At 47.7% G+C, this 24,290-nt stretch overlaps 1 protein-coding gene across 5 annotated transcripts; it reads right to left on the bottom strand.

The window, feature by feature from the left end:
- Window positions 1–4,050: 4,050 nt before the first annotated feature.
- Window positions 4,051–23,736, bottom strand: Entpd6 (ectonucleoside triphosphate diphosphohydrolase 6). 5 transcript variants are annotated; one of them, XM_021663435.2, is made up of 14 exons: window positions 23,636–23,736; window positions 19,789–20,114; window positions 17,477–17,553; window positions 16,270–16,413; window positions 14,943–15,018; window positions 14,061–14,096; window positions 13,072–13,160; window positions 12,093–12,172; window positions 11,715–11,779; window positions 10,373–10,474; window positions 8,798–8,935; window positions 6,927–6,983; window positions 5,310–5,422; window positions 4,051–5,106 (listed from the first exon to the last, which is right to left on the bottom strand). In XM_021663435.2, exons 2-14 carry the CDS (start codon window positions 20,078–20,080, stop codon window positions 5,008–5,010), a joined length of 1,368 nt encoding a protein of 455 aa, XP_021519110.1. In that variant the 5' UTR covers window positions 20,081–20,114; window positions 23,636–23,736; the 3' UTR covers window positions 4,051–5,007. The 5 variants fall into 5 exon arrangements, 3 of the variants coding, with proteins under 3 accessions (XP_021519110.1, XP_021519109.1, XP_021519112.1); XM_021663434.2 differs by having other exon boundaries at window positions 23,554–23,724; XM_021663437.2 differs by lacking the exon at window positions 10,373–10,474 and having other exon boundaries at window positions 23,554–23,724.
- Window positions 23,737–24,290: the final 554 nt, after the last annotated feature.

The following is a 24,290-nucleotide window of genomic DNA, read 5'->3' as shown; positions in this document are numbered from 1 at the left end:
GGTAAAGGGGTGGCTAGGCCTAGAAGTGTTGTTTCTCATTGTGTCTCTTTTCCTAAGCATCACAGAACACGTTATTACAACTAAGACTGGTTCTTTAGTGTGGAGCCCAGCCTTTGGGACTGAGGGGTAGGGTGGGGGGAGGTTAGTGTGACCAAGAAAACTACTGCTGTGGCAATGCTTCCCCCACAAGGAATGAGGTTAACGCACTGGCTTAGGGCGCCAAACCTCTAGGCCTGTGTCTCAGCCTCTCATTCCCTCACTCAGCAGGCTCTAGAAAAATCCTTTGAGCTCAAGGTCCAGCTTGCCATGGCAAGAGACAGGTGAGAGAGGGCTAGATGTATGCTCAGTAACCCTAGTGACCACACACGATGTAGGTAATGACACCCGGTACAGTGATCACTCTAAACCAAAGAAAGCCACTGCTATTCTAACTGAAGAAGAGATGTGAGTGTGCTCTCGGGTGTTATGGTTTGAATGAGTCCCTTGTGCTCTGCATTGGAAACATAATATCTGATGCAGCGTGAGGAGGTGGAGTCCCAATAAAAGGGGCCTGGCCCCTCACGAGCAAACTGAGATGATTATAGGGAGAACGGGCTAGTCTTTTCCAGTGTTATGAGTGCAACTTGATGGCTAAGGGTGACTCTGTGGATGAAGTGCTTTTCTTCAAGCTTAAGACCTTGAGTTCAACCTCCTACCCATATAAAACTAAGCATGATGGTACACACCTGTGACTCCAGGTCTGGGGCAGAGGTGGGATGGGTGTTGGTGGAGACAAGTGGATTCCTGAGGAATACAAGCTTTCTTGTGAAACAGTAAGCTCTTGGTTCAGTAAGATAAGAGAGAGCTTGGTTTTTAAAAAGGATAGAAGATATTTGAAGTCAATGTCTTACTTCATGTGCACACACAGGCAAACATACCCACACAAGCGTATACACATTGCGTGCACACAAACATGTAAGTTGGATCCCCCTTACTCTTTCCTATCACCTTCTCTTGTCATTCTATTTATTTATTCTAGCAAGAATGTCCCTACAAGAGGCCCGCACCATGATCTTGGACTTTCTGACTTCCAGAACTGTGAGCCAAAGGCATTTCTATTCAGTATAAGTTATCCAGGTTGTGGCATTCTGTTACAGCAGCCAAAAACACACTAAGACACTTGTCCATGATTTTCAAGGCAAATCAAAGAATCTTGAGTGTGAAGACATTGCAAGTCCTCTGCAGAATTCTTGGATACTCACAGGAGGCATTTGTTCTCATGAGAAAAAAAAAAGTCTTTGTAATTATTGTTATTGGTTTCCTTACATTTATTTAATTTTTTGTGCCTGTTTGTTTGCATGTATGTATTTGTACCATATGCATACCTGGAGGTTGGAGAGGTGTTATATCCCCTGAAATTAGAGCTACAGAAGGTTGAGAGCCACCATGTGGGTACTAGAAACTGAATCCAGGCCCTCTGAAAGAACAACACATGCTCTTAAACACTAAGCAACCCTAGGAAAACAATCCTTTGTTCTTACTTCAAAACCGGAAAGCAGCTTTTCTGTGAGCCCTCCCCACTGACACCATGTCAGAAACTGGCCTCTGGGAAGGCACAACATTGGACACCTGGCACTTTCCACCCAACCCAAAGCTTTTCTGAAGTCACCAATTGTTTCAAGCCTCCCTCATCACATTTCCATGTCTCCAAATAAGTCCCATGGGCATGACATTACCGGAACCCTCACACTGGATCCTTTCCCAAGTTCCTGCCCGGGGTGATGGCTGCTGATAGCACCATAATGCCAGGCTTTGCTAAGTGCCGTCTGAAGTTGTCTCAGCTCTGTCTTTATGCAAAACAGTATTGTTATAGTCTGAACTTAACCTTCCCAAGACTCTGAAATGGTTCTAAGGAACTGCTCACAAATAACGGTTTCTTGCATTTCAAAGTATCCAAAAGCTTCAAGCTCTTAGTTAAAACTAAAACTATAAAGACTCCATTTTGTTTACTATGTTTGTAATGCTGGTGGTTGAAGTCAGGGTCTTGTGAATGCTAGTCAAGCATACTGCCACTGTACCTAACCCCAGACCTTTTTAAAACTGTCTAAGTAAGGAAGCCTCTGCAATTATGAAGCAAAACTGGAAGCCACAAGATAAATTTGTATGCAAATAGATTTCGTCAGTTTAAATAAAACCGTTTCAATATACATTAAAAAGCTACCAGAAGTAGCCAGGCATGGTGTCACACACCTTTAATATCAGCACTCAGGAAGGCAGAAGCAGGTGGATTGCCAGCTTAGTCTACAAAGTGAGTCCAAGACAGCCAAGGCTACACGAAGAAACCCTGCCTAAAAACAAAACAAAACAAAAAAATTTAAAAAAACAAAAGAAAAATTAAAAAAAAAATTTAAGTGGAAAAATTAAATATATCTTATCCCAGTGGGATAATCTACTTAATAAAGATCAAAAATTCAGTTTAAAAATGGCCAGTGTAAAGGTAAATTAGAGAAATCATTAATCATGTTACAATCTGCCCGAACGGCTAACATTCGAGACAGTTGCTGCTGCTGAGCTGGTGAGGGAAGCCAGGACCAGTCACCACTGGGGTAAGTCACCAGTGGCAGTGTCCAGTCCAATTTAAATTGCTAATGTCCTAAGCCAGGAGCCTTTATTCCCAGCATTTGGGAAGCGGAGGCTGGTGGATCTCTGTGAGTTCGAAGCCAGCCTGGTCTACAAAGAGTGTTTCACATATTTGGACATGGAAGTAGGTCAACCTGAAGACCTATCTAGATGTGGGAATGTCACCACCTACCACAGGTGTCTCCATTCAGGTGGAAACAGTGTAGGGCAGGGTATACAGCAGGAGGTGCACTGGGTATCCTGAGTGGACTCAGCGAGGCAAACAGGAGTACATGCCAGAGTGGTGAAGCTATTTAAAGAGAACAAGCCTTCCTTAAAGATAACCAGAGTGAAGTGACTTGCAGGACTAAAAATATCCACGGTTAATTGATGTTCTTTTGGGAAGTATCCAGCTGTTTACTTTTTCATGAGTGAGATCATTAGCCTTTACCTGAAATGAGTCCACTTTTGTGTTTCCGTTCCGTGGCTTTGATGCTTTGCCTCAGGAGGTCTTTAAATATTCAGCCCATCAGCTATTGGAGAAAGGGGCAATGGGAACTCTGCCAAGGAGTGGGTGGTGCAGTGTGGGAAAGGACAGGCTCTTTCTTCCATGCCCTCCTCAGCAAAATCCTCCTGCTCTGGTCCTGGGTGACTTTTTATCTGGGAAGATTCCTTCCTGCCTTATTGTTTTGGGACCCAAGTTATATACTGGCCAGAAGCCCCTCCAACATTTCATTTTGGGGAGAACACCAGGCTCATTTTGCCTTGGAATTGGGGTCCTGCTGACCCACACCCCTGAGGAATGCCTTCCTGTCACCTGTGAAGCTACTGCTTTTGTGGTGAGGAGCCACCCAAGATGGCAGCTCCAGCCCTGCAACTCAGAATCCACTGTACAGGGACCCAGCTTCTTTAGGGACAGGTGACCATCATGATGAACTTGTGAGCACTCCAGGCAAGAGCCTCTTGGGGTTATTTGAATGTCAGAGATGTGACATCAGGGAACTGGCTCCTAAGAGCCTTCACTGCCCCCTTTGCCTGTAGAACTCTGTTCCTCTGCACTGGCCAGTCCAAGTGGAATTCTTGGTGTAAGAGGTGGGAACATTTTTCAGGGCCAGACCTTGTGAACCTACCAGACTTGGGGGCTGTGTCAGTGGGCCCACTGTCTTTTCCCTGTTCTACGACCCCTTTGGGACTATGGCAGAATCAAACTAGATCACTGATGAGCATAGTGACCTAGAGGTGATGAGTTGATGTACCCAGAGCACTCCCTAGCCAAACTGTCAGCCATGTCGCAGGAGAGGAAAAACTGAAGAGTGAGCTGGGACAGGGAGCTTCCAGACCCTGAAACAGCCCAGGGCTCTGGGTGGCTTGCTGTCACTACTGCTGGGTTTCTGCTACCACGTACTGTCCCAGGTTTCAAATGCTGGGTGTTCACTCAGGAGGCAAAAGAGAGAAACCCTTGTAAACCTTTATTCAGAAATGGTGGCTCAGCTTATTCTACGGACTGTACATTCATTGAGGGGACCATGGGGAAGCCAACTGCAGCTGAGTAAACAAGGTGGGATAGGGGGCAGTGTGGTTTCAGGGCTGAGCTTTCTGATCTGCCCCGCTGGTCTGGGAGTGGCTCATAGCAGCAATACATTCGCTGGGAGACAGTTGTGTCCAGAAAAGGGGCTCAGTTTTTACATAAAGCACTCACAGCTCACAGGGTCGTACCTGAGCACACAGCCCTGCATATTCTTGTAGCTCTACTCACACCCATGTGCTCTGCAAAGCTAGAACACCAGGTCTGTAAAGAGGCACTGTCCCACGTTCTTCCTACTCAGTGTCTGCACATCACTTAATGCTATGCCATCCAAAGATGGGACAGCAAACCTCCAGGTAACTTCACATGTCTATCCTGAGGAGGAGATGGACACACTCAAGATGTGCTCTCCTCAAGTTTGCACTGTGTCTGGGCCAGCCTACTTCATCTCCCACAACTCTGGGAAGACAGAGATAGAGGCCTGGCTCATGAGGGAACAGGGGCTGGGAGACCGAACAAGACTCACGTCACGGACACACATAAAAGCAGCCATAATCCTGCAGATGGATGGGTAAGAACAGGGCTGTATCTCTGCCTCAGCATGTGCCTTGGCGCCACCTAGCTCCCTGACCACTTGGAGGCAAGGCAGGGAGCCAGCCTCAGGCCAGGCAGCATTCCAACCCTGGCCCTGCCCCAGTGATGTGGCAGGGCTAGTACATGGGCCACATCCCAGGCAAATCTGCAGGAGATGACACTGCAGCACACAGGAGGGTCTCAGCCAGGTGCAAGCTCCTCAAGGATGATGTCACTTCCAGGACACTAGGTCCGTCCATGGAGTTGGGAGCCTTGGAATTCTGGCTATGGTGAGGACTAGGGGTTGGCTGCTACAAGGCAGGAATCTTCTGTCTCTTCAGGGAGTCGATGTAATGAAAAATAGCCCCCAGAGCCCAGCTGGTTTCAACATTGTCAATTTTCCGAGCCAGCTTGAAAAGACAAAGGAAAGGAGAAGAGAAGGTCATGGACCTGAATTGCAGAGACTGGGTGGCATCTGTGGAGGAAGGCAGTGGCTGAGGAAGCTAGGCACAGCTTTGGGCTGTCTCTTGAAAGCAGAGATAGGAACAGGAGATAAAAATGCAAACAGTAGGGTCAACAGTTTCCAGCGCCCCACCCAAGATGCAATGCTTACCTTCAGCACCTTGTCCCTGGGAAAACCAAATTCTCGGAGCAGAAGGCTGATGTAGGTGAGGTCCATGCAGGCAAAGGGGCTACTTGGTGGCTGTATCTCCAGGGTGCGGCACACTAGGAGAGAGGCCCATTCCCCAGTCATGTTCTAGACAATCTCTTGTTGGGGGCGGGGCAACCCTGATCCCACCTGCTTTGAGTACCCATCTTCCTCTTCATGCTTTTATTTTTTTTTAAAGTTATTATTATTTGTTTCTTTGAGGGTTTCTCTGCAAAGCCCTGGATGTCCTAGAACTCACTCTGCCTCCTAAGTGTTAAAGGTGTGTGCCACCACTGCCCAGTGTTTTTCACTTCAGATTTACTGTCAAATTGCAGTGGAGTCACCCTACTGGCAGCAGGCCAAGAGGCCAGATCTCTACCTCTACCTCTGCTAGGCCTGGATGCCAGGATCAAGAGAGATTTGAATATTTTACCTTGGGTAACAGTGGAACCCTACCCCCAGCTACATTTCTGTATCAGAGACCCTTGACACTTCCTAGGTGTCAACATACCTAGAATCTAGAATCTAGCTTTTCTTTCCTAAGATTTATTTATTTATTGTTTATATAGGGCTCTGCCTACATGTGTGCCTGCACGCCAGAAGAGGGCACCAGATCTCATTATAGATGGTTAGGAGCCACCACAGAGTTGCTGGGAATTGAACTCAGGACCTTTGGAAGAACAGCCAGTGCTCTTAACCTCTGAGCCATCTCTCCAGCCCGAATCCAGCCTTTCTAAGGCTTGATAATGACACTAAAGCTGATTCTAAGTCTATGCTTGTCTGTGTGCCCTTGTGTGAGCACAGAGGACAGAGAAAATCTGGTATCTTGTTATATTACTGTTACTTTATTCCCTTGAGACAAGGTCTCTGATCTGAACCTGGAGTGCGGCTGGTGGCCAACAAGCCCCAGTGATCCTCCTGTCTTCTCCCCCATAGCCTGGGCTTTGCAAGCATAGGCAACCACACTCAACTTTTTATGAGGGTTTGGGGGATCTGAATTCAGATCCTCATGTTTATGCAGCAAACACTCTTAAACCATTTTTATACTTCCACGGTATCTACTCCTGAGAGAGAGGCAAATCCACCTTGACAACCAAAGTCCAGGGAAAAGCCAAGAAGTGATATGAAAGCATAAGAGCACCACAGTTTTGGCAGGGGAGGGAGGGAGGAGGGAGAAGAAAACTCCCTATAGAGAAATGTACAAAGCTTAACTGTTCTGAACTGCAAACTGGGAGCTGCAACCAGAGAAGCTGAATGTGGACATGACATTCAGTCCTGAGTGCTAGGGGTGTGTGACCCAGAACAGTTGCAGAAAGGGCATGAGGAGAGGAAGGGCAGGCACTGGGACTATGGCCTTTCACATGAGGTTACCTCCCACCAGAAGGTACTATCTGGGGTTTCAGCCTTGGGTCGTGACCATAGTACACTCTGAACTGTGCTCTTACACACTTCTCAGCACTCTCCACTAGAGAATAAGGCACTAAACTCAGAAATTCTGGGCCTTGTGCCCATCACAAGCATATGGGGTTTCTGCTCCAATATCCCTTGGTCTGTCACTGTGACAATTACAACACCACTCACCATACTTGGCTGCAATCTCAAAGTCTCCAACTACAAGGCTGCCTCCCTTCTCAGCATCTGTTGGAGAAGACAGACACCCAGTCAGTAGGAACATGGTAGAAGTATGTGAAGCCACTGATACCCAAGGCTGGCGCCTAAGACCCCCATACCAGGTGCTCCACAGCACACAAACCTGCAGCTGTGGGCTTTTTTAAATAAGCCCTCCTCTCCTGACTCCAGGGAGCTGCCCACACTCACTGGTTCTATGTTTCTTTTTTGCAGTCCTGGGCCTCACATATACTGGGCATATGCTCTGCAGAGCTAACCCTAAGTTAGAGGAGTATCAGAGGAGATGCAGCTCAGTAGTCCTACCTCTGCCAGGACCACTCAGGACAGGGGGCTAAGGAGGATCACCTTATTCCCAACTCTGCAATGTCCCCAGCATCTTCACCAGCATCTCTTGGCCCCCAAGAAAAAGCAAATGCTTAAAACTAGCAACAGTAGAAATAGAGTAGAAAAGCGAGCTCAGAGTTGGGAAGGACACTGTGCTGCCATTAGGAAAGGGGAGTGTGGGAGGAAGGAAGTTTCTCTGGACTCTGGATGAGCTGCCTCTGGCTTCAGGGACTCACTGTGTTACTAAGTGTCACTGTCACGGGTAGTCTAAGTTCTTTCAAGGTCCAGTGTGACCACAATGGGCAATGGGATCATGCATTGCCTCTGCCTTAATAATTCACCCCTCTCTGGCCACTTTCTGTACCCACCTTGGAGCCAGAATAGATGCTATGGGAGTCTCCTGCTCCCAGGAATATAAACTAGCATACTTGTCCTTATCTCAGCTAATGCATTCTTATAATCTTGATTTTTTTTTTTTTTTAAAGAAAAGTGTTTTGGGGCCTAGAGAGTTCTCTCAGCAGTTAAGGGCACTGGCTTAACTGTAGTTAAGAGCAGAGGACCAGGGTTTGATCCCTAGCACCCATATGGTGGCTCACAACCATCTATAGCTCCAGTTCCAGGGGCTCCAATGTCCTCTTCTGGCCATAGGCCAGGCAAACATGCAGTACACACAAATACATGCAAATAACACACACACACGCACACACGCGCACACACACACACACACACACACACACACACACACACAAACGAGAAAGAGAAAGAGAGAGAGAATGAGAAGGATATTGATTTAAACAACTCTGATTTTGGGTGCTGGGGAGATAGTTTACAGAGGTTTAGACTGATTGTTGCTCTTGCAGAGGATTTGATTCCCAGGATCCATGCAGCTGCTCACAACCATCTTTAACTCCAGTTCCAGGAGATCCAATGCCCTCTTCTGGCCTCCATAGGCCAGGATGCATGTGGTACACATAAACACTTACAGGCAAAACACTTAAATATTTCTGTCTACATGGATATTGATATAGAATCTAAATTAAAAATATTTTTTAAAAGAAAGAAAACTTTTTTTAAAACTACCAAGGTAGCTTTGCACCCCTTTCACAGTCTGGCCACTGTCAGCCTCAGAAAATTCCACTGGTTCACACTCTACCCTGCCTGGCTCTTTAGACAAGGTGAGCCCCTCATTGCAGGTCTAACCTCTTCCTCAGAAAGACAGCATGTGGCTAACCATCCCAAGTGGCTCCTGAGCTGAGGCTACAGGGCAAGGCCAGACAGTAAGACAGTGAGCGAGTGCAGAGCAAGCCCTACCATTTAATAGGATCTGTATTAGATAACTTCCATTTTACTAACTGCCTCAAAGGAACTAACTATGAAAGGAGGCTTATCATTTTCTGCCTGTCTATCACATTGCCTCCTAAGCCCACTCACTTCACCCAGACCAACAAAGACACTACTGGCTATCATCGGTCCCCTGCCCAGACTGGCCTGGCCATTACCTATAAGGCCAAAGCTGGCCGCAAGGTCATAGTAGTAGGAGAACGCGTAGAAGTCCACATGCTGTGCCTCTTCTGTCCTGTGCACTTTATTTCGGAGGACTTCAGACACTCTGCTGGCACACAGCTCATAGAGGCCCACTACAAAAGGCAAGAGAAAGCCCACAGCCAAAGTTAGCAAGCCTGAGGCACGTAGGCCACAGAGCTCCCAGGAGGCCCTCTTCAGAGATCTAAGATCCTAACCTGGATGGCAGAGTTAAGTAGGACCAGCAGTCCCTGGGACCCCACCCTAGGCCAGGGACTGCATAGGCCTTTCATAAGTCAAGGCACTGCTGTCCTTGGTCCTCAAGCATGAAGGGGCTGGAGTATGTGTAGGCCTCACCAAGGGGATGCTATAGCTAGACACTGTATGGTGTGTGCCTGGCCCTGTGAGGTCCTTCACACTTAGGGTATAGGTATTCTCAGTCCATACTTGTCAACCCAGCAGCTTGCGTGGACCTTCGACTTATGCACAATCTGCACCTTCCCTATCTCACAGACCAGGAAGCAGGTATGAGCCATCTGCCAGGCCATATACCTGGATGGCAAAAAGCCTGGCTTCCGGAAATCACTCAAGTGCCATGGTCATCCCATGACTAATGATCCTGCCTCGGGCTGGCTTCAGCCAGTCCTCCTATCCTTCCCAGTGACCCCCATGGGCCCTCAGCCTCCATTTCCTTTCTCTGACCTTGGTTAGACAGCCACACTACCACCTTATTCACTAAGGCTCCAGTGGTTGCAGGTTCTGCTTCTTGACCAAAACATGGTTATAGATCTGGGCAGCTTGATCATCTCTCTTCACATCTTGGCTCAAAAGCCATGCATGAGCCTTCTTGGTTAACACCACTATCTTCCAGACCTCACCCACCCCAGTTCATTTTTGCTTCAAGGCCCGCTTCCCACATTTCACCATCTAACTCCTCCACTGGAGCCCAGATGCTGTCTTGCTGAGTTGCCAAGCTGGTGACAAGAGCTGGTCTTTCATGTATACAACTGACAGCTGAACAGACTGACCGTATAACCAAAGGAAGATATGCTGCCTTGTGTCCAGCCTGGGAACAATAGCTCAGTATTTCTCCTAGAAGAAATTCAAAGGACTCAGAGTAACACAGACCAGGACATGGTGGTGGGGGCTGTGTGTCCTGGACTGTTGGCAGGAAGCAGCTTTTATTTCTCTCTGCACAGAATTGGCCAGAGCTGAGCTTCTGGGCCAGAAGCCCAAATATGGCCATTTTTCTCAGGTCCCATGGCAGCTAGTTCCTTCCTCACTAGAGGTTTGTTGGGAAACTGGGCCCTTTGAAGAGAAATGTTTGGTGACAGACAAGGAGACTTTGTGCAGTGACCCTGCAGAGGGAAGTAACCAGAGGCCCCAGCTCTTGACAAAAGCCTTCACAGTCTTGCCAGAGCTCTTGGTTGCCTGCACTCTAGGGGAAGGTACAGTCTGTCTGTGTTGGTGTCTCATATTAGAGGTATTTGGAAAATAACAGGGGAAGCAGACTATCATTAATCCTCATGAGCCTGACCAGCAATGCCACCTACCTGCCTTCTGTCCTGAAATTCTATAGGTGACCTCGGCATGTTCCCACTCTCCTCTGAACCGGGGAGACAGACAGGGGCTGACTAGTCCCTTGTCATCATCAGCTGAAATAGAGATGACCATGAAGGGAAGAAGAAAACAGTGCTGTGTCCATTAAACAGAGCTTAAAATACTGGGGAGGGGACTGACAGGATGCTGTAGGTTGTAAGAGGGTGCTGGGGCGCAACGAGACCTGTCTCCCAGGACAGTCGGGGTCAGCTGGAGAAAAGCCCTGCCCTGTCAACATGACTGTGGCCCTGATGAGATGGGGCATCCCACATCGCCTAGGCACCTGGAGTTCTAGACACTGGGCCAAGCAAGTGCTATTTCATCAGTTATCACTATTTGGAGGAGACTGCTGCAACCCACTTTCACAGATGGCTGAGGCTGGGTAACTCACAGGCTGGTGGGAAGCCAAGGACAGGTGCCACTGGGTGTTGCCATGCTACAGAGCGAGTCTGGAGTACAGCATGAACTAGGCCCAGAAGCTATGTGCTGAAGGTGTACTCCCAGCCTTTACCACCACTGAGATGGGGTGAAACCTTTAGTAGGTGGAGCCTAGGGGAGGAAGTTAGGTCACCAGGGCATTTCCTTGAAGGAATACTGGGGCCTTTCCTCCTTTGCCTCCTGCTGCCAACAGATGAATAGCTGCCTCTACCACATGCTCCCACCATGATGTCCTGATTCACCACAGCCCCAAAGGCAACATAAATGACCATGAACATACAACTCCAAAACCATAAGCCAGACAAACTCTTTAAGAGTCATCTGTCTCAATCACTGTCAAGTGACAGAAAGTTGACGCACAAGGTGATTCCAAACGCAGGTGAAATGGTTCAGAAATTATTTCCCTAGTATCTTTTTTTTTAAATAAAAAATTTTCCCTTTATTTTATGTACATGGGTGTAATATGTGTGTGCAATATCTGCAGGGGCTAGAAGAGGGTGTCAGATCACCTGGGACTGGAGTTACAGACAGTTGTGAGCTGCCATGTGGGTGCTGGCAATAGAACCTGGGTCCTATAGAAGAGCAGCCAGAGCTCTTAAACACTGTGGCTCTACCAACCTCCTAGTGTGTCTTTTAAGAATGATAACTTAAAAAAATGACCAAAGGTAAAACATGTCATCCCATAGTCTATCTTAGCACCTGTGACAAGATCTGGGTCCATCCCACCCAGGCTGGCTGGGTGCCAACAGCTGACACGCTGCTGTGTAGGGGTGAAGAAGTAAGAGGAGGAGGAGGAGGACGACGAGAAGAAGAGGCACTGAAAAGAGGAGCAGAGCCTAGAGCAAGTGTTCTACTCACCAGGTTTCCCCTCCACACCACCCAAGATAGCCAGTCGTGCCGACATCAGTCCCAGCCCCAGGTAGCTGCGGAAACAAATCCTGGTGAGGCTGGGCCACATATAAACGTGCCTGGGTTCCATGTGAATAAGAAAGGCTTTCTTTCCTGCTTCTTCTGTGAGCCTTTAACTATAGCTGAAACATTATGTAATTGAACCAAGAACCTGCCATGAGCACTTATAGAAGCTGTGCACATGGCAGTGACAGAGGCAGAGCCCATGTTTTCATGGAGTGCCCATGTGGCCAGCAGGAGCCTCACCTCTTAAGTCTTTTCCAAGCCTCCCCCAAGGTCCTACCATAAGGCAGCAATGGAAGGTGCACCAGGAGTGAGCAAACCCACCTGTAAGAATACAGCTTGTAAGTCCTGTTAAACATCTGCAGCGCCGTCAGGTGGCCAGGTGGGGAGGCCTGCAGGGTACCCTGAGGAGGAACATGGAGCTACTGTTGCCTGAGGTCTTTCCAGAAGACCGTGCCCTCCTCCCTGAATTGATTGGAGGAACAAGGACACTTAGTGAGCTTTTCACTAAATCTACAAATCAAAGAGGAGCAAGCAATTAAAAAAAAAACAAAAACAAAAAACAAAAACCAAAAACCATCCAGTGTGTTTCCCATTAGGAGAAGCTTTTTTCTGATTTTCTTTCCATATTTGGGCTCAAAGCAGGGCTACTAGAGAACTCAGCCAGGAAGCAACATCCTCAGATTATTATTAGTAATGGTATTGAGACAAGGTCCTGTTACCTTGGGCAGGCTAGCTTTGAACTCCTAATCCTCCAACTTCAGCCTCCCCAGTGCTGGGATTACAGATGTATAGCACCAACCCAGCTGCATCTAGCCCCTCCTGACACATATAGTCCAATCAGACCAGATAAGCATCTATCTCACTCTATTCCACTGGAAACAAGGTGTGATTGTTAATAAATGGTGTGGGTGAAAAAAGAGGTATTTAAAAGAGCAGATGGCATTAAACACATTTTTTTAAAATCTCTTTTAGAACATTTATCTCACAGAAGGCTGATTTCCCTCCCACCTATGAGCCACATTGTCTGCTCCTGCTCTCGGAACTCTGTGGAGGTGAGAGATGTCCAGTCTCTTGCTCAACACTTCCTAGGCATCATTTGACTTCACCTCATGGAAGAGCAGCTTTCTATTTTGATTTTTAGTGGGTAGAGTGAAAAATCTCGGAAGTTGTCTGTGAGAGAACTCAGCAGGGTGGAGTGCCTTCCAGTGGCCAAAAGGCCTTCTCTGAGGGGCCTCCTCTGGGTGGCTGCAGCTCCCTGACTATGATGCACACACCTGGTGAGGCAGGCAGGGCTGGTTACCTCGACACGTGGGAGGAAGGTGATCTGAGTGGATCCTCCGCCCAAATCCAGCATGCCCACACTGCTGCTTCCTGGGGTTTTGAGACTGCCTGCATCACAGTTAAGACATAATGCTGTCATGTTAGCAAGGATATGAGGACACCAGGACAATCAAGAGAGGTCAGAAACTGCCAGGGATGGAGAGGTGGGAGGGGGAATCTGAAACTACTTTAAAAATTGCAACTAAAAAGTATCCAAGAGCCATGGCTCTGTCAGTTGTGGCTTTGGTGTGAATGACAGGATGACACTGACCATTAAAAAACAACAACAACAAAAAAAAAAACCACTTACACTGCTATCAATATCTCTAGTAAGGCCAGCCTCACCTCCCAAGGAAACACTGACTTCTTTGCTATTCTGCAAAGGCTCCCTGCAAGGCATGCTTTTTGACTAGCCCTGCCTCAAACTCTGTCCTCCCACAGCATCTGAGGTAGAGATCCCCAGCCCATCCACCAGTGTCTTTATGCCCTTATATCCATGAGACCTACTAGAAAAACCCTGTTTTCTTTCTACAAACAGACACACTGCCCTTCTCCAGTAAAGGGGCCACACTGAGAACAATCTGAAAGTGTCTCTTTACAACTGTTTTCAAGGGCAGAAGTTTCTGGCAGAGGTGATCAGCACTCACATCATAGCCAATATTTTAAGACCTGACTTAAGTTTATTCACTGCTTCTCTCAGAAACAAACTACAGATCAAAGCTCTACTGGATGTTGGGCTAGGGCTGTGCTGAGAGAAAAGCAAGGGTAGTAAGGCACTAGGAACACACACATATGGGCTCACTCGGCCTGACCTGTCTGGACATGCTGCCACCCCAGTCTGCCTCCAAGGCAGCAACACTGAGTGTGAGTGTTTATGGTAATGGGGCCCTCTGTGCTGCAGGAAGCATGGTAGGCACTCCTTTCCTAGGATGGTCAGCCATTAGCCTTTTCCAGCTGGTAGGCACGCACCTGTCAGGAAGTTGACAGTGATCCATGCTGAAACACCTGTAATAGAATGACACAGGTATTTTAATTTCTTAAAAAAAAAATTAAAAAAATGTACTTTCTGTGTATGGGTGTTTTGCTTACATTATGTCTATGGACTTCATATGTGCCTGGTGCCCATGGATACCAAAAGAGGGGTTGGAGCGCCCTGGAACTGGTTACGGATGGTTATGAGCCACCGTGTGGGAACTGGGAACCGAACTGGGGTCTTCCCCAAGAGTAGTAAGTGCTCTTAACAGCTCAGCCGCCTCTACAGATCCCATTTTAACTATTGACACATAGGGCTGCTACCTATTTCCAGATCTCAGGGGCCTGGTGGGCACTGCTTGCCATTCCCAGCTTTCAGAGAGTAGCACCATTCACTTAATGCCCAGGGGCTTTGGGCACACACTAAAAATCTAGAACACATTACCAAATGCCGTGGCTCCTCCAGGATTTTGTCACTAGCTTTCACTTTTGAAGGTGGCAGGAAAAGAATTCAATGTTCCTTTGTCCTCCAGACATACTCAATCTTAAAGTCATATTTAAAAATCACCAACCAGGGAAGAACCTCAAGCATATGTTTCAGAACGACCTATATAACCAATGTTCCCAGCAGTTAGAAGCAACTAACCTTCTTTAAACGTCCTTAAAACCCAAAACACGATGTTTTCAAAGGCTTCATCTGTACCAGGCTTGGTGCTGGTCAAGGTAAGAACCTTTCTCTAACAACAAAATTGTGAACAAGACCATGACTTAGGCTAGTTACAGTGCCCTCAAGCCTGGAGTTCATGTAACAGCAGCAGTGGCGGAGTCATTTGTCTGACCAGGACATGTATTGACGAGATGCCCATTTGTCTACTCTACCTTCATCTGTGCCATTCATGATGGAAACACAGTCATCTCCTACAAGGAAGGGGGATGCCTTGAACACCTCCTTCACCTAAATGCAAAGAGAAAGACTTCTTAGCCTGGCATTGAGCTGTACATTTGTATTCCCAGAACTTAGGGGGCTGAGATGGGAGAGCTGTAGTTTGAGGTCAGCTTGGTCTACACAGTAGCTTACCCTCCACCCTAGACAGGGTAGGAAGGATGTACTCATTCTTCAGAAGCAAGATCAGAGGCTTCCAAGGGCACTGCATGTTCAGCTGACTGTGACAGAACACTGAGGCTTCTGCAGTGTTCTGAGAGGCAACGCTTACACTGTTTCAAGCTTCTGCAATCCTCTGTAGAGGTGTCCTTGACTGATATCCCTAGGATAGCTAAAGAACATTCCACTCTAGGTACCTTGTCTGTAACTGCTGGGGATAGCAGAGCTCTGAGAGAAAAGATGGCCTAAAGAGAGTTGGCATACACTGAGCCTGCTGGGTCCTCAAACATCACCTGGCTTTGGTTGGAACATAAAAAACAAGAGGCTTAAGCCCTCCCTCATATGGTCTGTGTATATGTAGGTGGGGGCACTGATCCAGGGGTATAGGCCATCAGAGTCTGGCATAGGGAGGCAAAGGTGTGGGCAATTGGGTATATTTTTCTCCATTTTCTAAGGAGTCTCAGGACATAGAGACTTTGGTATACCTGGTCACCCCACCCCACCTCTTGTAGCCTAAGAAGGTGTACTGTGCCACCATCTTGCAGGTAAACAGTATAAGAAGAGCCTAGAAGTTGAGGGAGAAGACTATACCTTCCCAAACTTGATGGATGGGAAGAAAATCAGGAATGCATTCTTGGGATAAGGATGTAGCCCCAGTACATGCAGCTGTCTGGGGACAGAAGGCTCCCCAAGAAGCACTGGAACTGTGGAAGAGGCTGAGGATCTCTTGGGCAGTCACATCTGAGCTCAAGCTAAGATGCCAGCTCAGCTCACACACCTGGAGGCTCCCTTCAGAAGCACAACACAATTTTAAAACAAAGGTGTTTTGTTAAATTTCTTAAAAAGATCCCTGATGGTGATACCATGAACATTCCAAGGGTTTTCTCTTCTGTGTCCTGGCTGCTTGACACTAGCTGGAAGGTCAGTGGCTATTCTGTCCTGAGACAGTGTCTCACTCTATGGCTCAGACTGGCCCCAGGCTTGAGATCCTCTTGCTCTGCTACCCAGGTGCAGAGTGACAGGTATGCACCATCATGCCCAGCAGGGTTAGCAGTTTTTAGTGATCCTGAGCCACCCTCCGGTCAGGGAAATGGCTAAGCTTACCTTTTGCAGCAACTTCTGAGCCTTTTCTCCTGGCAGTAGGCGCAAACCAGCTGTGGCCTTGAGGACCAGAGGGGTGGCCTTCCAGAAGTCATATGGAATATGTTGCTTAGCAACATTCAGAAGCTCCTGGACCCCCTGGGCACTCTGTGGACGTTAAGAAAGCAAAGCAGGGCTGTTTCACACATTCCCTCATTACCACCACCTTTTAAAATGTATAGTAAACATATTGTCGAATTTAAAATTTAAATTTGGGGGATGTGTGTGTGGGCACATGCATACATTCATATGGAGAGACCAGCGGACAACTTCCAGGAGTAAGTTCCCACCTTCCTCCTGTGTAGGCAGGGTCTCTTGTTTCTGCTGATTCATGCCTTATACAGGCTAGCTGACTCGCCACAGTGGATTTCTTATGTGGGTTCTGGAATTTGAATTCAGGTCACCAGGCATCTCAAGCCAGTGGTCTTATGCACTTACCCAGCTCTAATTTTGACCCTCTCTCTAATTTTCAAAATCAGCAGCACTGGCTATTTGTGAGAACACAAGGGGTCATAACATAGAGGACAGTCTTTGGCAGAGAATGTTGGCAGGTCAAAACAGGTCAAGAGCCACAGGACTGTACCTCCTTTTAGAGTAACGTCCATATTTTCTGAGCAAGACTTATGCTCTGGCCTGTTACCACCTGTGCTAGCTAATCTGCATCAACCTGACACAAGCTAAAGTTATCTTCCTTTTTCATTTTATTACTAGTATGAGTGTTTTGCCTGAATGCATGTCTGTGCACCACATGTGTGCAGTGCCCACCGAGGCCAGAAGAAGCCCTGGATTTCCCGGGACTGGAGTTACAGGTGGTAGTAAGCTGCTATGTAGGTGCTGGAGATTAAACCTGGGTAATCTGGAAGATCAGTCAGTGCTCTTAACCACTGAGCCATCTCTCTAGCCCCCCCAAGTAATGCTTCTGTGTTTGCGGATGTGAGCTTCTGAACTGCGTAAAGAGAGGGCCTCATGACGCACAGCACACTGGTGGGTGAGCCCAGCACTTCTCTCTACCTCTCTATCCTCTGGAGCACAGCATACATACTCAAGGCAGTACCAGCCAGGAAGACACCTTTCTCTCGGAAGATAGCCAACTGATCCAGCTCAAAAGGAGCTGGCTACTAAGTCAGTTAGAGGACATTGGGAGGATAAACAGACTTAAGAAGATGGTTACCTTTTCAACATCATCAGCATAAGCAGAAAGCCCAGGCTTCAGTGCTTTGAAGGTTTCATGGGTCAAGGTGGGAGTTTCTAAAGGGAAACATTTTTAAAAGATGTAAATATGAATATATACACAGAGTATGAATATAAACAACAGACACTAGCTGATGTTACCAGCAAAGGCCTGACCAATCAAGAGAGATTTTTTGTTTAAATTCTGCAATCTAGTTCAGCTAAATGACCTAAAGTTCGTATGAGCTTTCCTCTACTGTCTGTGTGTGCGTGTGTGTGTGTGTGTGAAGGCAGGCTGGGGTGACTGTGCTTGCCTAGCATGCTAGAAGCCCTGGAATTGATTCCAAAACTGGAAAAAGCAAACACACAACTCAAACCCCAACTTTATTGAGGGTAAGTTACTTAAATTTTAAGATAATTCTTGATGATTTAATAAGATAAATGATCTTAAACTGTAAAATAAAAATCATGTCCATAACTATGACAGGCTATCCTCATATGGGCCTTGAACAAGCTTCTGAAGTTTTTTTTTTCCCCCTTCTTAAGAAGTTGAGTGTTGGGGCTAGAGATATGGCTCAGTGGTTAAGAGCACCATCTGCTCCTCCAAAGGACACGGGTTCAATTCCCAGCACCCACATGACAGCTCAAAACTGTTTGTAACACCAATTCCAAGGGATCTCATGCCTTTACACTAATGCAGATAAAGTTAAATAAGTCATTAAAAAAAAAAGGAGTTGAGTGGTTGATGTTAGAAGGAATGGACTACATCGCAACAAGAGATATGTCCAGAGGCATCCTGTGGCCACAGACACTAGTCCAAAATATGAGTATGTATATATGAAGACTGAGGAACCAAAAAGCAATTCTCTCTAAAGACAAACACTGGATTATGGTTAGTACTACCTTAAATTTAATTTATTTTTAAAAAATTGGTGCTAGAAATCAATTCAGGGTCTCAGACATGCTAGAAAAGTGTTTTACCACTGAGCAATCCGTCCAATCACCCCTGTTACATTTCGTTTCAAAACCGATTTTGAAGATGGGTAAGTAGATCTGGCATCTAAATGTTTAGCTACTACAATAAGTATAAAAGTATCAAAGCACAAATGGGACAAACTTACAATAGGCCAGAGCATCATTTATGCTGCTGCGTAAGCAAGAATTAACTGCTAGATTATTAATATTGTTGTTTTCCAGACAGGGTCTATGTAACCCTGCTATCCTGGAACTCACTCTGTAGACCACGCTGACCTCTGGCTCACAGAGATCTGTCTGCCTCTGCCTCCCAATGCTGGAATTAAAGGCATGTACCACATCTAGTTTAACTGTTAACAGATGTAGACTTTTTAATCTAAATTGTCCTCAATATAGTTTTTATTTTTTTCTTTTAAAGCAAAGTTCTGGCCCAAACACATAAAAATAGTTAAATCAAAAGCAAGTAAAACAGGCTACTATAGCTTTGGAGAGAAGTTTGGGGGGGAGGGGGTCTCATGCTGACAGAAAGCCAATGCCAGGACAGTGTCTGGCCACTAGGGACCTGGATATGGGACTGGAGCAAAGAAGGCAGAGGGATAGAAAGCCGACCGGCTGAAGGTCAGATGCACAAAGGCGGCAGATTTTAGGGCAACAGGCATGGGAGCTGAGTAAAGACCCAGGCAGCCAAGGGGTCCTAGAGAGAAGCACCCATCTTCTGTCTAATGTCCCCACTCCAGGGAAGCAAAGCTGGAAGGGCCTGAGGTCCAGATCACTTCTTAGTGCCATGCTAAGCTCTTAGATCCCACAGCATCAGTTCTTGCAAGATTATTCAGACCTGTCTGGGTCCTGGCTTCCATGAGCCTGAGTCTGGAGTTGATTCCTGCCTTGAGAGCTCCCACATCAACATGACATAGCACAAATCACAGGTTCATCCACAAGGCCTGCTGTGGACACAGGGAGGGGCCAGGCTACTGAATGCTCTCTAAGGTTTTGCTGCCTTTCAATGGTAGTGACTACTGAATTAGTGTTAAGAAGAGCCTTGGGCTTCTGGAAGATTTAGAGGCATGGGCTTTCTGTCCACTGAGATGGGTTTCTTAGTAACTATGCTTTTTCTTTTCAAGTGGTCTGTGCTCACACCCAGGGCTTTACATATGTTCTACCACTGAGCTTTGCCCCAGTGCCTAAATAATTTCAAGTTAAAGGCTTCCAGGTTAGTCTAGAGCAGGCACTCAAGCCCACACTGTCTTCCAAAGTAAGGAGTTCTTAAGAGCCTTGCCCTGAGAAGGGAGAAGGCAGATCAGTGTCTGTGCCCACAATGGTTCACTGTCAGACAGATACCTCCAGGTGGCCGGGCAAACTGGAAGACATGGATGCGGGTGCCAGTGCTCCCAGCATCGAACATGATCCCATAGAAGACCTCATGATTATGTGTAGCGGAGCCTGGGGCGCTGAAGGCCTGCTGGGTCCACCGTGCCCCCGAGGCAGCCCCAGCAATGGTGAAGAAGGCCTGGGCAGCAGAGGCTCGATGCCACTTGATATAGGCGACATAGATGAACAGGCCCACACATAGTCCGAGGGGGTATGCCACCTTCGTCATCCGCAGAGTCCCATGGTTTGGTATTTTTCTCATCTCTCAGTCTGATGAGGACTGTCGCCGCTGCTGGCTGAAGGGAGGAGAATTAGTTAAATCACATTAGACTGTAGCCTACATTGTATGTCAGAAGTTCCCAGGTCTGGGGACAAAGTATGAAACTCAATACTGGTCTGTCCCCTCTCCCAGGAGTCAAAGGCTTCATTTGATTTTCTTGATGATTTTAGACGGGATGGTCCAGAGCCTAGAGTTAAGAACACGTTTACCTTCCAAACAAGATATGCTGGAATATGCTGCTGCTGGTATCAAAGAGCCAGTGTCCCCAGACCATTCCAGGTGACCGCCTGGATCCTCATGACCCACTCATTCTTCAAATCTTTACTTACACTCCTATTCAGATTGTACTTTCAGCAATTTACTTTCTCAAGGTCTTAAAACTGGCCATTAGTACGACTACAGTGAACCTGAGACAAGTGTAAAACATTGAACTTGCCTCAGCCTTTTCAGTGATTGGAGTTGAGGTGAGTATTATCACCCTGGATATATATACTCCTGGTCTCAAAAAGATGACAAGTGAGGGGTCTGCATCTCAAGGCTTCTCCTGTCCTCAAGGGATGTGTATTGGTCTTTTCAGTCCTCACTCTTGTCAGTTATGGAAATGCAGCAGCTAATCCTGGGAAAGCAGGAGGGTTGGTGGTATAGGCTACAAGTAGGACTTGTGTCCTGCTGGCAGCAGTGTGTGACTAGGGCAGACTCGTTCCACCAAGGCCCTCCTCTGCAAGGTGGCTGTTCAGGAAAGACCATCACATGACTTACGATACAAATGGGAAATTCCATTTGCTCAAGAATAGCCACAGAGAACGTAAGCTGAAGACAAGCTTCACAGAGGGGCAGAGGATGCATGAACTGGGAACCAGGGACAACTGTGGGCAGAAGGACCCTGTGGCTGCTTGCTTGTGGGAAGTAACAGTACTTCCAGACAGGGCCTGTGAACCCATCCTAGGTTCACAAACCTAGGGTGGTTTGGAGGAAAGAGAAGTGGAATGACACTATACACAGAGCAGGCCTTCCTTGGTTTCATCTCTGGCCATACTCAAATACCCTTAGACAAACAACTCAGGTTACATAAATACTGCCTCTGAGCCCCAGGCCCAGGGAAGAGGCCCAAACCGGGGCAAAAAAAGAAGAAGAAAAAATCTCCATTTCCCACCAAATGTAGAGCTCAGAAAGGTTTTCTTGGCAGATGCCAAGGAGTAAGCCTTGCTTGCCAGTCCCCAGCTCCTGCCTTTCTTTGGGCCCCACTTGGTCCCACTGCACTTGAGAGCTAGCCACTGCTCTCAAGATCACGCCTCACCCATCATCTGCCTGACTAATTCCCAACCTTTTATCCTTGCCCAAGCGTTACAAGAATGCAGCGCCTTCTCTTGCCTGTCCCAGGCCCTTAATGCACAAGCTATTACCCATTCCCAAAATGCTCAGCCATCAGCTGGGCCAATTTGTCCAATTCTGACCTCATCGAAAAGCCTCTGCTAAAATTCTACTGCCACTGCCTTCCCCATGAACATCTTTTTCGTGTGCTCTGAGCGCCCTGCACTCAACCTGTAAATACAAGATTCTACTTCAGACAACCTGATGACACTTGTATAAATTCTCAGACATACTACAATCATTGTGTTTACACATCAGCAAGCTCAGAACGATATTAACAACCCAAATGGAACACCATATCCAGGAGGAACAGGACCAGAACCAGACAGAACTGGTCCATGGGCACCTCCATGTCTCAGAGACCCAACTCCAAACATCAACTTTATTGTTGGGCTGACGTGTTTGTCCACAGCTAAGGTGCTTGCAGAAGGAACAATCACTTTTCTCTAGCTATGTCTAACTGCCAGTGGTGTTAGACTCCCAAAGAGTTCACTGAGAAAAACAACTCAACCTTAGTTTGAACTTTACAGAACAGAGTTAAAAAAAAAAAAAGGAAGTCTGAGGTAAAGTCAAGTGGGGAATGAGCAGGAGGTGGAACAGGAAGCAGCATGTAGAGGCAAACAGGGGTGGCTTGGAGAGGTGCACCTGCCAGGTAGAGACTGGAGTCAGAGGAGAATGTCAGCGTGGTGTTAGAAGGGAAGGTGGGGAGGCTGGATCTGATTTAAACTGACAACTGCCAGTTTTTTTCAGGTTTGCATTAAAGTACAGGAACCAAGCCATGACTGCAAAGGAGTGCTGCACATGCTAAATATGTATCCAAAAAATAAAGCACACTAGCAAAGCATCACTTATTTCTTCTGGTAGTTGTGAGAGGAAAAAAAAAATCCATACAGCAACAACCCTGTGAAGCCCACCACCTGATTTCTTTTGCAGGGCACCATGGTTGAGTGGGCTGGTAGGTTTTTCCAGACCCAAGTATACAAAGAGCTATGCCACACTCAGGGTCTGTCCAGGAGCTCCAGGAGGGACTCAGATACAAGGCATATTAGTCTACACTCCTCCGGGGCAGGGGGAGATGGGGTGGGGAAACCAATTTTTAGATGTACCTTTATGCTTGCTGCACTTTTTCAAGGACTACATTAATACACTGGTAACAAGAACAAGGAAACCTCCCCTCAATACTATTCATGGCTCTGCAGTGGCCCCAGGAGAGCCCTGTAATCATATTCATCTACCTCTCCCTAGGGAATCTCCTTTCAGGGTGTCTGAGATTTTCCTACTGTGGCTGAGACTTTGCTGAAAACCCTGTGATGTAGGAAATGTGGCTCACCACACATGACTGTGGGGTACAAGTGTCTGCAGAGATATAAAAGGCCTAGTATTTCCAGGTGACTGATCCTTTGGATAAGACTCTCAGTGTGAAGGGCTGTGTCCACTGTGACCTACTCAGCAATGTAATCTCAAAACTACCCAATTAATTCCAGCTGCTCTTAAAATTAAAAGCCGGTTCCCACTGATTCTCTGCCCTTCCACATCCTGGGTGTCTACATCAGGACCTGTCCTTCCCTTACCCCGAAGCACCTGTAGTCACACACCAATTTGGGCAGAATCACCCCGACCCCGGCGAGCTCTTCCTGGTGACTACCGTTCCCACCTTCAGCACAATGGGAACACGGGGTTTCCCCTGTTTCCTGAGCTTCCCACCAGGACTGTGCAGCGAGGGATGGGAGGGGTCTAGGCCTGGTTCTGCGGGGGCGGGTCAGCCCAGGCCGGCCGAATGAATGGATGCCACAGGGCAGTGGGCAGCGACCCCTGCCGCTTGGCCTACAGCGTAGCTCACAACACCGCACGAGTACTACAGTGTAGTGCGGACGCTCTAGGGCTACGCAGCCGGGGCAGAAAGACAGCGAGGGGAGGGGACCGGGTGCGCAAGTGAGCCTGAGGCCTCCCTCAGGAGCTTTCTCCTGGCCAAGGGAGGTGCCAGGCACTTGGACCAGCACCACGGGGAAGCCCGTCACTCGCGCGCGTAGAGACCCACCACAGTCAGTTATCCCCACTAGGCACACTCCGCTGGCCCCGCTTACCCTGCCCGGCGCGCTCGGGCCCTCGGGGGAGGTAGTGGCGTACCCGGAGGCAGAGAGCAACCACACACCCAAGAACGCCCACCTTTGCAGCCCGGGTGCGCGTCAACACAGCCTCAACGCCTGGGACTCGACTCTGCAGATCCTGAGAAGCTGTCCCCTCCTACGTGTGCTTTGCGTCACCGAATGGGCGGGGCGGAATAACTGCGCGTGCGCTGTGGCGCTTGACAGCTACGCAGGCGCAGTAGCCAGATGCCCTTCCTGGGTGGCTGTATGTGTTCGTTTTTGTTTGTTTTTCTTTCTGCGGATAGAGGGCTCGGGAGCTGGAAATTGATTCGAGCTTGTCATCTTCTGATAAGTCCTCGGGGCTTGGCGGAACGGAGCCTTGTCTTAACTGGCCTAGGAGATACTTCAGTCTCATCCTAACCTTGTCCTTTTCTGTAGGCTTTCCTCCTGGGTCTCTCCACACCGGAGTTGCTTCCTCTTTTAAGGGAAAACGATAAGATACACATTCACGATAGAGATGCGGTGTCGTCAAGCCTCCTTTATCCTTGGCCATATATTCTGATATCTTCCTAGAAGCCATAAGGTTGCCAGCTCCTAACTGCAGCGAGATCCCAAATGTATGTCCCCAGACCAGGGCTCCTTTTATGTCTGCCCACGTGATGACATCTGTCCATTGGGGGGAGGGCATTGGTCCTAGTCCTTGAGCACTTACATATCTGTTGGCTGGGAAAGCC

The sequence above is a fragment of the Meriones unguiculatus genome, chromosome 4 (genome assembly GCF_030254825.1).
Source record: "Meriones unguiculatus strain TT.TT164.6M chromosome 4, Bangor_MerUng_6.1, whole genome shotgun sequence".
Classification (NCBI taxonomy): Eukaryota; Metazoa; Chordata; class Mammalia; order Rodentia; family Muridae; genus Meriones; species Meriones unguiculatus.
This window is presented reverse-complemented; position numbering and strand designations above follow the sequence as displayed.